Here is a 14299-nt window from a genome sequence, read left to right on the forward strand (position 1 = left end):
TTCTCAAAACATTTGCTTTCTACTTGAGCCCTTGGTATCACTTCCTCATTTTTCCCTCCTCCAGCCTCTCACCCTCTATTAAGTCTTTCAAAGAGACAAAGATAACAACACAGACATCATCTGGAATAGGGAAGCCATTAGTACAAGGTCATAATGGCACCCAGGGATTCTCAGTCAGGATGATAGTTAAATAAAGCATGGAACAAAGGAAACTGTCACATTGATTCATTGATTAGTGGCAGATCAATACATGACAGTTACTGGTAGAACTATAGAATCTGGACCAGGACTGTTAGGGACAAATACATTGTTAGATAGAAGTTAGAAGATTGGACCAGTGCAATCAGGACACAACTTGACTCATGATTATGTGACCCCCAGTACTGTCCATCAAGGACACAATCAGGCATGCCCCCGAGGCAGCCCCTCCCTGGGTTGAAGAGGGGCAGGAGGAAATCCACTTTCTAGTGCATTCTGCCTGGGGCAAGGTTATCTACACCCATGGTTAATGATCAGAAGGAGTTCAATGGAGATTTAATTCTATGTGGGGTCTCAAAAGGACTTTAGGTTTTCACAGTCATCCATAGCCTCCTGCAAATGGGGTGCTCAGAATTTAAGCTGCAGGATACCTTTTAATTACCCTAATGGCCTCCAGTTTTCATTTGTATTATATTAGTATCTTAAATTGCCACTGGGAAAGAGTGGCTGGATACGCACTAATATTTTATTTTAAATCGAGTTTGTTGCCAAAACCAGGTTGTTTCAGGCATCTAATATAGGAAGTTCTCTGGTTCTGTTTGTTTTTGTTTTTGTTCTCTCTGTTTTACAAGTGTAAATTCAGTGCTTGGGTTGAATAAGTAATTTTTACTGAGTTTTGTTTTGGTTGCGGTATTAAAATAAATCATATCTTTGTGTTTATAAAGATATATTGATATATTTCTCAAAGAAAGGAAGTTAATTCAAATTTCATAGTAAATTTTCTTTCATAAGCCTCCCTGCATTATCTTTTTTGCATGATCTCTTTTTAAATAGCTTTATTTCATGGCATTATCTTTGCTATACCACTTGACATGTAATTTGTACATTTTAAATATATATTTCATCTGAAAATAGTTTTATCTATTAATTTTGTAGCCACTGGAAAAGAAGTTTGTCCGAGTTTCAGGAGAAGCAACTATTGGGCATGTAGAAAAATTCCTCAGAAGAAAACTGGGTCTGGATCCAGCTTGTCAGGTATGGTACATAGATGGAAAAGAGCAGCTAGAGGTGTAAGCTTAACTTTAGCATATTGAAAAATTAACTGTAGGAGCTCATGCTGCAACTTTTGTTTTCTGATACTGTAGACATTATAAATAGAATTAAATTCTGGCACGGGGTGATTTTAACCCCCGACTCTGACCACAGTTGACTTGGCTATTTTTCACTACCACTGATGACTATTGAGTCAAAGAAAAGTTGAGTTTTGAGAAGTAATAAGGAGCTTCAATGGCCACAAGTTCCAGTTCTTTCTCTCTCTTTTGATGAGAAAAGTTAGAGTGAAAGATTACTTATTCACTTCTCTTTAGAAACATCCTAGCATTATTGTTGGACTTGTTCAAATGTAACAAGCAAGCTCAAAAGACCTAGAAAAGTAAAATTATTTTTGTCTTTATATAGAATCTGTTTTTCTTTTCTTTTCTTTTTTAAATAATTTTATTGGGAGTCTTACAACTCTTGTTACAAACCATACATCAATTGTATCCGACATATTCACACATATATTCCATCATTCTTTTCTAGACATTTACTTTCTATTGAGCCCTTGGGATCACCGCCTCTTTTTTTCCCTCCCTCCCTCCACGCCCCCCACCCCCAATCTGTTTTTCTTTAAGGATCGAAAAGATCTGCTATTCAGATATATATCTTGTTGCTCTAAGACAAACCTCAAATTTCATAATTCTGGTTCTGAGGACCCAGTAAAAAATGGCTCATTTATATAGATGTATACTTTTTCCTTTGTTAAATTTAAAATGGATTGTTATTTTCCATCGCTGTAAAATTTCTTAGGATAACATAATGCCATGTTTGCTTTGATTAATGTTTAAAAAGAATGAAAAAAAGAAACAGCAGACAGACTTGGGGTGGGGGTAAATAATGAAAAAAAATTAATAATGAAATTAAAAAATAATAACATTTGTAATTTTTTAGTACCAACATATATTGGTACTAAATATATCTTAGATATGATGGGGTTCAAAAGGTTCGTGGAAAAATTGAATTAAAAGATCATAAAATTCTTCTAGGAACATTTTGAAGCCCCCTTGTGTAAAATTCAATGAAATTGACTTCTTGGTGGACTTGAGATAATGCTTATACCTCATGATAACTGAAAATTAATTATTTTGTTAGGCATAGCATGTCAGTTTGAAATATGTATATGTGTACCTATACACATATGACAGAACCACATAAATAATGAACTAGCATATAATGTACATAGCACGTACAGAAATCTAATGCTCAAGGGGTTGTGTAGTTTGAGAAAACCATGCTATTTGTATAAAACTGTGGTCCTTTAGCAGTCTGTCATTGTTTAGATTAACTAAAAATCAAGAGGACCCTCTTTAGGTTATAGACTACTTTTCCCTGTGACTAGATATGAGGGGACATCAAAATGTTTCTGGGAAGATTCCATTTTATATGGATAGCTTTTTTCCCGTGAACTCTTTGTAACCACCTTCTATTGATCAGAACTCTAATAATTTACATTTATAACTCTCACTTTGTTTATAAGCTAGTTTTATTGTGTAATAATACAGGTTTCTTTGTTCCTTATATCAGAATCCCAAGGTGTCTAGCATTTTTAAATAGAACTTATTTCAACTTTCCGTTTTCTCGTGTCATTGCCTTCTCTGTCATTACTCTGAGTTAGTAGCCCTCCTCCAATCAGATACTAGAGGAGTCCTGGTAGATTATGTGTTGGACTGCTAACTGAAACTGACAGCAGCTCTGCCGGAGAAGGTGAGCATTTCTATTCCCATAAAAATGTGCAGTCTCAGAAACCCACAAGGGCAGTTCTAGTATGTCCTACAGGGTTGTTATGAATCGTAATCAATTCAATGGTAATTGAATTTCCAGGTACCTTTAGTTTTGGAAGAGTCACACAGTTGTTGTACATTAACTCAGGTTAAGACAAAAAACAGCTGTTGACCATGAGCCAGCAAACAGTACAGTAAGATTCGTTAAGTTTTAGGCCAGTCTCAGGATGTCTTTGTTGACTAACAAGATAACAAGGCTTAGTTTTTGATCACCAACAGGTATATAAGAGAAGACTCCTCTTTAGATGACCTCTGCACCCACCTTGTCTGTGTTATATAAATTTTGTAGAGACTACATTCATAAAGCACCTTTGGCTAACTGCATTTTGCAATGGGGATTTTTCTAACTACAGTAAGTAAAATAATTGGGGTTACACATTCCTCTCCAAAAACTCACTGCCATCAACTTGATTCCGACTCATAGTGGCATAGTAGGGTTACATGTTGGACTGGTAACTAACTACAAGGTAAGCAGTTCCAAACCACCAGCCACTCTGCGGAAGAAAGATGAGACTTTCTACTCCTGTAAAGAGTTACAGTCTCAGAAACTCACAGGGGCAGCTCTGCTCTATGAGATGATGTATCCCTACCATTCATTTATTTATCACTCATTGAGCATCTGTATTCTTGGCCTTAGGAGTACAAAGATGAGACAGAAAATTTGTGCTGTCAGAGGACTCAGAGTTTTATAGGGAAAATAAATGACAGAGACGTGGTGGGTACAAAAACAGAGATAGCATAAGAATGAATGCTCTGGAGGAGTCAAGGAACATTTGTAGATAGGAATTTGCCAAATGGACAACAGAAGAAAGAACTTGCTGGCAAAGGAAAGAGTAAATGTGAACAAAGTCAAATATACTAGTGTGGTTTATAAAGCCCATTCAGTGAAGAATCTATCTTGGAAGCTCTACTGTAATCTTGCTTCTTTTTAATTTTTATTTGGGGCTCATACAACTCATCACAATCCATACATACATCAATTGTGTAAAGCACATTTGTACATTTGTTACCCTCATTATTCTTTTTTTTTTTTAGTTATTTTATTGAGGGCTCGTACATTTCTTATCACAGTCCATACATACATACATTGAGTCAAGCACCTATGTACACCTGTTGCCCTCATCAATCTCAAAACATTTGCTCTCTACTTTAGCCGTCAATATCGTTTGCTCCTTTTCCCCCTCCCTCCCTCCTCCCCCTCCCCCTGAACCCTTCATAATTCATAAATTATTATAGATTTGTCATGATCTTGCTTTTTGAAAGATAAAATTTTCCTCCCTTCATAAGACTGCCATCACAATCTGGTTTCTGCTCTGAGATCGGGACATTTATTGTACCCTCCACTGGAATCGACACTGTGGTTGCAACAATAGCCTCAAATATGACAACTGTGAGGGTCAGGCAGAATGCAGCAGTGCTTCCTTCTGTTCTGGTCACTATGAGTTGGAACTCACAATACAGCAGCAACAACATGCTGGATGTCTTCTTTGGGCTGCAGAGGAAGCGTATATGTAGTAACCCTATGCATGGTTTTCCACACACTACCTATGTGTACTTACTGTGTTGCTATAATAAATCTTAACCATGATTATGTTAAACCCTATTTTTCCTTTGATCGTGTGGACATGGTAGGGATCTCAAAAGTAAAATGTAACTTTATATTTGAAAAATAAATTTAGGAAATGTTTACAGTCAGATAGCTTTTTAAAATCGGTGTGTAAAATTGGAAGCAATTAAAATTTCTCATTAGGGAAACAGATACATGTTATGAGATATCCACACAAAGAAACAGTTTTCAGCTATTAATGAAAAAGCTAACTTTGTACTCCAAAAAATAACCATGGTGTATTAAATTTTGTTTCTCTTTAGGAATTTGTAGGACAATATGTGTTCCATGATTTTATTTTTATTTAAAAAAACAAACACTGGTTCTTAAAATATTTAGGACCATACATATCAAACTGTTAGTACGTGACTAGCCTTTTGAGAACTGGGATTGAAGTTTAAATCAAAGGTTTTTGAAAATTCAAGGTTAAAAATAATAAAGTAATCAAATAAGTATATGCTATGTGGGGGTCTCTATTGCTGAATACGTAATAAAAACATGGTAGTTTCCAAAGGAATGAATTTTTCATGTTCTAAATTCTGTGCTCCACATTTGATAACATTACTTTTGTTTTTTATCTTTCTGGCATTACTTTTATAAGTAGACTTTTATTGTCCCAGAGCCATGCTTTGATGCTATGGTGGCAGAGTGGAGCAGAAGCAACAGAGACCTAAAGGCCCAGTTCACCTAACATATTCACTATTTGACAATATTTGCTATTTGACAACTTGACAGAAACTTGGCCAGTCTCTTAGGGAGCACTTAGGCTTTAAAGCTAAGTAGAACTGGATTTAGATGTGATCTTTGTGACCTTAAAAGAAAGAAAGAAATCCTGCCATCTAGTTAATTCTGACTTATAGAGACCTTTACAAGACAGAGTAGAATTTCTCCATAGAGTATCAGAATCTGTGAATCTTTATAAGAACAGATAACCTTACCTGTCTTCCATGGACAGGGTAGTGGGTTTCAACTGTTGACCTCATGATTAGCAGCCCAGTGCTTTACCTGCTGCACAACTAGGGCTCCTTGTGACCTTATGAAAGTTTAATGTCTGTAAGATATGACAAAATAATAATATATAAATTATCAAGGGTTCATGAGGGAAGGGGGAGGGAAAGGGAGGGGAAATGAGGAGCCATGCCAGGGGCTTAGGTGGAGAGCAGATGTTTTGAGAATGATGAGGGCAATGAATGTCCAAATGTGCTTTACACAATTGATGTATGCATGGATTGTGATGAGAGTTGTGTGTGCCCCTAATAAAATGATGAGGGGAAAAAAAGTTTAATGTTGCCTCACATTATCTCTCTATATAAAATGAGAACTATAGTGCCTGGCTCGCAAATGTGAGCGTTATATGAGATGACGTGTCACGTACCCATGTATAACATATGATGCATAGCGATTGCTCAGTTAAATGTAGTTGTTTATACTGTACCTTCCCAACCATGCTGAGTGCTTTAGGAAGATTAATAAATAATTTGGGTATGGTGAGGAGGTGGTTTCAGGGGTTCAAGCCTAAGGGTAGCTAGCACTTGAAAAGATGCTATGGATTCAGATAACATGAAGAAAGACGCAACAGAACTTTGTAACTGATTCCATGTGAGGAGAAAGGAATCGGGTTCTAGTCTAGATTAGAAGATGGAGAGATTTCACACTAAATAGAAGGAGCCCAGGTGTCCAGGTCAAGCAGAGGCCAGAGTGGTTTCCTCTGCTAACTGAAAGAAAGGTCTACATTTCAGACCTGCCAGTCTCTCCATGACAAAAAGGTGTTGCAGATTTTTAAAGAATTTACAGCCTTAGAAATCCTAGGGGCAATTCTACTACGTCCTTTTTTTTTTCTTTTTCTTTTTTTAATTCTTTTTACAAACCCTTGTGTTGAGGGCTGACTTTCAATAGATCACAGCGAGGGAGCTGCTTTGCTACATAGGAAACCCCGACCCAGAAGCAGGTCGTCTACGAATGGTTTAGCACCAGGCTCCCCACGTGCTGTGCGTGACAGCGAGGGGGCGGCCGCCTTTCTGGCCACGCCCCGTTTCCCAGTACCCCAGTCCCGACGTGCGCACGCAGCCGCTCTACTCCGACCTTAAAGGGTCAAGATGAGTCAGAATCAACTTGATGGTTATGGGTTTGTTTTGGATTACTAAATAGAAACATTAGGAGCTTGAGGTAATTAAGTGATTGATATTTGTAAGGTATTGAGGACCTGGCCCCATTTTAAGACAGTGAGAGGGAGTACTTTGTGTGAGAGATTTGCATTTCTACCTTAATAAGTAAGTACTGGAATTTAAAAAAATATATACAACAATCCCATTCTTCCTGGAGAATATTATATAGAAGTGGTGTATCTCAGTGCTTTGACATTTCTAAAGAGCTGTAAAGGCCTTAAGATTGTTTCATTCAAGGACCTAATGCCAGGACTTAAGTGGAGAAGAAATGTTTTGAGAATGATGAGGGCAATGAATGTACAAATGTGCTTTACACAATTGATGTATGTATGGATAGTGAGAAGAGTTGTATGAACCCCTAATAAAATGATTTAAAAAAAAGATTGTTTCATTTGTAAAAAATTCCTTCAGTGTGAGCTTTAAGGGAGTTTAATGCTTTGACTGACTGGTGTGGCATTGTTAGAGAATAAAAGCTTCCCCATCAAATTTCTTTTAAAGCATGCATGCCTTTTTTAAAAAAAATCGTTTTATCACAAAACTTTCTTTTAAATCTACCTTCCTGTGTATTGAATGGGATTTAACTTGTCAGATTCAAGGAAATATTATCACTTACACTGTGTGCTGTTGTACTGCTGTGTCCTCTAACTTGAATTCTCTTTCCACTTTGCCTTTCTTCTACTGATATTTTTTCGAAACCTCTCTTGAGAAGTATAGCCTGGGAATAATCATGCTAATTTTCCTTCATTTTTTCAAATGGATTTTGAAGCAGAAGCAATCTGACTTTTGTGTCTCCCTATAGGTAGATATCATATGTGGTGATCACCTGTTGGAGCAGTATCAAACTCTAAGAGAAATCCGACGTGCAATAGGTGATGCAGCTATGCAGGTAGGTCTCGAGCCTTTGCCTGACAGGCATCACATGATGATTTTTAAATAAATATTTCACACTTCCTTAAAATTATCTGGACCATATATAAGAGTATGTCTAATATACTAATATTTATCGAGTGCTTACTGTCTGCCAGCCCTGTTTTAAGTAGTTTGTATGGATTGGTTGCCTAGGGCTGGGGGCAAGTGACTGTTACTGGGTATGCGTTTTCTTTTTGAGATGACGAAAATGTTCTAAACACTGATTATAGTGATGATAACAGAATTCTGGATATACTAAAAAAGAAATCTTTGAATTCTATTCCTTGAATGGGTGGTTGTATGGGATTTGAATTATATCTCAATAAGTTTGTCATAAAAAAAACAAAGAGCCTAATCTTTGTTGGAAAAAATTAAAGCAGTGGTTGCTTTTAGTGGTAGAGACAAGTATTGACTACGTAGGAGCAAATGGGAATTTTGGGTGGATGATGGGAGTATTCTAACTTGATAAGGAATTTGTATTAAGCCATATTCATTTGTTAAAGTTCATGCATTTCATTATATGTAGATTAAGAGTCTGTTTCTCAAATTTCATGCTGATAATTTTTCATCTCTAAAAGTAGCCCAATTTCTAATGCAAACAAATTTAGAAGGCTAGGAGTATAGCCATCATTGTGTATAAATCAATGTAAAAATTATTTTCATAATTTTTTCTAATGGTACTTAAACTTTTTAAAAAATTTTAATCTCAGTTTTTATTACTTTGGTAAAACTTGTCTAATTGAATATTCATTGGATATATTGCTCCAAGGCTACTAGTCTATCTGACCTGTGAGATTATAGGTTATAATAACTTTCTTTATTTAAAGGCCTGCCATAATTTTTTATGTGTCGTTTAAAAACAAGGAAGGAGGTTGTTGGTCATCTTTCTGTTTCTTTGTAAAAGTTATTGGTGTTCCCACTAAAGTGTGAAATGTTTTTGCAATACAGTCCACCTAGATAGAATGAGATGAGTGAAATAGTGTTAGGATTTAGTGAAAAAAGAGTCTTGCTCCAACTTAAGAACAATAGTTCTTACATCACGACCCTGCTCAATACTCACCCTCAGGAAGGGTTGAATGAAATGAGGGACAAAATGTCCCTCACGTAAGAGCTGAGATCTGGGCAGACATAGGCTATGGCAAGAACTTGACATTTTAATTGAGTAAAATGGGATGTATATGAATTATATTTTCAAAGAATATTAAAAATACCATGGACTGCCAGAACAGTAATCCAGTCTATCTTAGAGAAAGTATAATACTGTCAGAATTAGAAATGAGGATGATGAGACTTTGTCTCATATGCTTTGGACATATTATTGGGAGGGACCAGTCCCTGGAAAAGGACATCATGCTTGGTAAAGTAAAAACCAAACCAAACTCGTCGTCAAGTTGATGCAATTCATAGTGACACTGTGGGATAGGGTGGAACTGCTTCTCGTGAGTTTACTGTAAAGCAGTGGTTCTCAACTTTCCTCATGCCGTGACCCTTTCATACAGTTCCTCATGTTGTGGTGACCTCCCAACCATAAAATTATTTTCATTGCTACTTCATAACTGTCATTTTGCTACTGTTATGAATCGGGCGACCCCTGTGAAAGGGTTGTTCGGCCCCCAAAGGGGTTGCGACCCACAGGTTGAGAACCGCTGCTGTCAAGGGTTAGCAAAAAGGATGAAGACCCTAAGGAGATGCATTGACACAGTGTCTACCACAGTGGGTTCAAACATGACAGTCGTGAGGATGGCACCAATGGGGCAGTGTCTCATTCTGTTGTGCATGGGGTTGCTGTGAGTCAGAGCTGACTCCACAGACCCCAACAGCATAGGTGAGAAACTGAAAGGACAGGATCTGACTACTTACAATTAAGAATATTATAATGGAAAGAGAAAAAATAAATATACACACACTGTGTAGTGGGTTCAGTCTTGGGTTGCTAACCAAAAAGGTGGGTAGTTCGAATCCACTACTGCTCTGATAGAGGAAAATGAGATTACTTGCTTCCTTAAACATTTATAGCCTCTGAAACCCTATGGAACCATTCTACACTGTCATATCCTATGGAGTTGCTATGAGTCAGAATCAACCTAATGGCAGTGGATTTTGGAGTAGAATACACACACACATAAATAATTTACATAGTCATTAACATTATTTAAAATAAATAGACATTGAGATATAAACTTACAGGTAATCTCATTTCATAAAATGTGATTTTATATATGCTTTGAACTGATTCTGAGACCTTGAAACAGTTTGTAATCTATTTTCAGTTTTGTATCTCTGCATGTCAAAGTACTGTCTTAGACATATTTTTCGGGGGGAGCACGGAGGGAGGGGGAAAATGAGGACCTAATGTTGGGGGTTTAAGTTGAGAGAAGATGTTTTGAGACTGATGTACAAATGTGCTTTACACAATTGATGTCTGTATGGATTGCGATAACAGTTGTATGAGCCCCTAATAAAATGCTTAAAATAAATAAATAAACAAACAAAATTTAAAAAAATAAATATTTTTCCTTTTGGACACAATTACAAAATTTAACTTGTAAAATATAATTTGTATGCTTGTACAAATGTTAATGCAGTCTTTCTATTTGTGTTATAATAAATTAACTAATTTTGATTAGGTCAGTCTGGAACAGATATGGCCCATAGGCTAAACATGGTATGAGATAATTCTTTTTTTTTTTTTTTTGAGATAATTCTTTGCTGGGTTTATTCTAGGTTTCAAATATTTTTTCGTTTAAATTCTCGTTGGTTTACCACTAGTTGCCAACATTCCATATTGGCTCATATACTTAACTCATATATTCACTTACTGTATATTAAGCATTTGGATTCTAGAATTCTGGCAAGTTTTCTCTGGAGTTGCCAAAAACAGAAACCAGATTGCAGTGAGTTGAGTAGTGAATGAGAAATGAGGGATTGGAGCCATGGAAAAACTTTCTTTAAAAAGAGAGAAAAAACAGGAACAGCTAAAGCTGGATTTGAAATGCTAGTCTCTTCCCGTGTAGTCTATAAGTCAAAACCATTGCCCATGGCAAATTTTCCAAATTTCTCTGCCTTGTTGGCTAGTTTTCCAGTCCATCTGAGGTAAGAAACCATTCTTAAAGAGGTGGACTACTTGTAAGTTGCAACCTTCCTAAGAGCACAGAGAATTAAAACCTGACACCAGGAGAGGAGACAGAAAGTCACAAAACCAGATTAGAGGGTTCAAGTACAAAGCATCTGGAGACATTTAGTAGTAAGTTGTCCTATAATCCCTGGGAATGGCACTGTGATATCATATAGTCAAAATGGTTACTGTTCATAGTGATGAGCTGAGTCATCAAGAAAAGGTTAAATTGTATTGAACAGTCTTTAAGGAGAAAAGAAATGAAGTATTTCAGACTTTCATTAAATAGTCAAAAGTTTCAAATTGTCTTCACTTAGACCAGTAGTGAGTGCCATTTGCATGGAAATGAATACGAGTGGTACCCAAAAAAAAACCAAAAAATGTTTTCAAAGCTATGTATTTAAATTTTTTACAAAACAACCTTATATCATCAAAGTACTCTCCATTACACTTAATACATTTGTCAAATCTGCAGTTGACATTCTTGGAAACATTTTTCAAACTCATCTGTTTGAATGGCTGGCAGCACCTCCCTTGTTTTTTTCTTCACCTCTTCTATGTCATCAAATCGCTGTCCTTTCATGTTCTTGTTCATTCCCAGAAACAAAAAGCAGTCTCATGAAGGGATGTCAGGTGAGTCAGGTGTGTGGGGCAAGGGAGGCATACTGTTTTTTGCCAAAAACTGGTGCACAAAGATGGCTGTCTGAGCAGGTGCATTGTTGTGGCAAAACCAGTGCCCCGTCTGCCCCAAATCAGGCCTTTCTGGTTGCACACTGTTAGGCAATCTTTTCAGAATCTCTAAATAGAAAGCTTGATTAACAATCTGACCTGGTGGAACCAACTCCAAATACATTATCCTCCTCATATTAAAAAAACACAAGCATTATCTTGATCTTTTATTTTCGCGCAATGAGGTTTTTTTGAGGGGATGGGGGTGGGCGAGGTGACAATGGCTTCTTCCACTGCCTTGATTGATGTTTGCTTGGGGGCTGGACGAATAGCACTATGTCTATCTACGGTAATGACTTGTAAAAAACTCTGGGTCACTTCGGAGCAGTTTTCTCAAGTACAGCATGTTTCCACTGGACACTCGTTCCTGGCCAATGAAAACCCAAAGAGACACAAATTTTCCCGTGACCCTTTTCATTCCCAAATCTTCTATTAAAATTTGCTGAACCGAACTCCAAGATAGTCCAGGTAACTTACCCATCTCTTCAGTGGTCCGTCCTTGGTCTTCAAGCACAAGGGCACAAATTTTGTCAGCATTTTTCCCCTTTCGGGAAGTTGGCAGATGTCTAGAATGAGGTTTGTCATCAATTGGTATTTTACCTTTTTGAAACCAGAAAAACACTCATACACTTGAGTTTTTCTCATAGCGCTGTCCTTATAAACTGTGTTCAACAACACAGCAGTTTCTGGGGCATTTTTCCCAAGCAGGAAATAAAAATTTCATAGCTCCACACTGTTCTGTTAAATCGGCCATCACAAACAACAAGGTTTGAATGAAACTTTTAATGAAAAAATTTCCTGTGACCAGAGAGAACCTTCCCAGGTGCACTAACTCAGAGTAAATTGCATATTGTTCCCCTAGTGGGAAAAATGCATACTGTGAAAGCTCTGCTGTGTGGAGCTTTTTTCTGTTTTTTTGGGGGGGAGGGGTACCCCCTCATATTTAATTTCTTCGTGGATCCATAATCCATAATACTTTATGACAGTCGAGTCTTCTTCAGGAGAATCCAGTGTCTTGGTAGTCTGTTAAGTAAGTGGTCTGAAGAAGGGAAAGTGTTTTTCTGAGTTTTTATGAAGAACTGTCTAATCATAAATAACCCTGGCGAATATGGTAGTTTCAGGATTGACTCCTGAGAATCAATAAAAAGATACATTGACAAGGAACCTATTTGGTGATGAAATGTGTAAATAAGTAAGTATACTTATCACAGAATCCTTAAGTAAACTTTCCCTTCAGCATGGGACTATAAAAAAGTAACAAGTTTTAACTTGATCCTTTACTAATTGTTTTTCAAATAACTGAAAAATACTTTTTTTTTTTTTTTTTCCTCAGGATGGTCTGCTTGTCCTTCATTATGGTCTTGTGGTTTCTCCTCTGAAAATAACCTGAAAATTCTAGAAGTATTTTGAGGAGGGAAACAGAGTGAAGAGGCTTCTTCTACAGGACTGCATCTCACCAAAGATTTTTATGAAATATGTAATTGCTACCTACCACTTTGTGCTGTTTGAGTAAGAGTTTACCTATTTTCAGCACCAAGAACAATAGCATTTATAAATACAACTTAGACTGATGGAATGCACTATTTTACTACAGACTGTTTAAAAAATATCCATAGCTCAGGGGTAAAATTTTAAACATTGCATTTTAAAATTCTAATTGATTTAAGAACCTTGACGTTGATTTTTGCTTCCTTTTCTCTGAGGCAGATCAGTTACTGTGTTCTTCATTGAGCCATAGCCCTTTCACGTTGGTGGCTGGGATTCTGCTTTCAGGGATGGTATCACTTGGTCAGTCATCCTTTGGAAAAAAGTGTGCTTTTGAGCTGGAGAGAGCTAAACCCTCTTTGTTTAACTCCAGGGTATGATCTCAGAAAAGATCAAAAGTATTAGCCAATTTTGCATTTTTGCCATCTTAGTTTCAACTTTAAAAAAATAATAACAGCAACACTACTAAAGGAATGTTACTGAATTCTAATATGAATAAATTAGCATCTTCTATGTGAAGAGAATGTTTCCTATAAGAAGATATATGGACCGTATTATAAGCTTTCAATGTAATAAGACTTCCTTAATATATCCTACAGCAAGGTGACTCTGCTATGTCAGTTTGGTTACCACTTATTTTATTTGAGTACATAATGTGGTGTGGATCCCTTGTAACGGCACAGATTCTTCAAGTAATAAATGTTAGATGAATTTGAGAAGTGTACAGAATATGTCCTCATTCCGTTTAATAATAATTTTCCCATTATTTTTCCCCAGTGGTATATAGAAGAAGGATGTTTGTGAGCCCCCTCCCTTGCAAATATTTGTTGTAAACATTTTGCCAAAAATAATTGTGATGGTTTTTTTTAATGCTTTCTAAAATAAATATTTTGTAGGCCCTATTTCACAACAAAATTTTCAGCTATCTAACAATGGTTATGAAGCTGGACAAGAATTGGCAACTGTTTTATAAATTTGTTGATTGTATATAAATCTCTTCTAACAGATAAAATTATTTTAACCTAGTTTGAAATACTAGTTTTTGCTATTAATTTGTGTACAAATAACTAAAATTAGTTAAAAGTCAGATGTCTGCAGGTTCCAGCCAAAATGGCATTTTTGTCATACTATGCTATGCCTACCTCTACATCAAAGATCTGAGAAAGGGGAAGTTCTGGAACCCTGAGCAGCAAGTAAAGGGATGAAGAATTAG

General features: G+C 36.6%; 1 protein-coding gene across 1 annotated transcript in view; it reads left to right on the forward strand.

Annotated features, from left to right (window-relative positions):
• Positions 1-13802, forward strand: part of PCGF6 (polycomb group ring finger 6) — a 29675-nt gene extending 15873 nt beyond the window's left edge. The window contains exons 9-11 of the mRNA XM_030886017.2: positions 1135-1233; positions 7648-7734; positions 12935-13802. Of these exons, the coding sequence (XP_030741877.1) occupies positions 1135-1233; positions 7648-7734; positions 12935-12991 (243 nt within the window). The 3' untranslated portion in view covers positions 12992-13802. The remainder of the gene's footprint in view (positions 1-1134; positions 1234-7647; positions 7735-12934) is intronic.
• Positions 13803-14299: the final 497 nt, after the last annotated feature.

This window comes from Echinops telfairi, unplaced genomic scaffold, assembly GCF_000313985.2.
Source record: "Echinops telfairi isolate 266 unplaced genomic scaffold, ASM31398v2 ScPeMD7_70;HRSCAF=299, whole genome shotgun sequence".
Taxonomy (NCBI): Eukaryota; Metazoa; Chordata; class Mammalia; order Afrosoricida; family Tenrecidae; genus Echinops; species Echinops telfairi.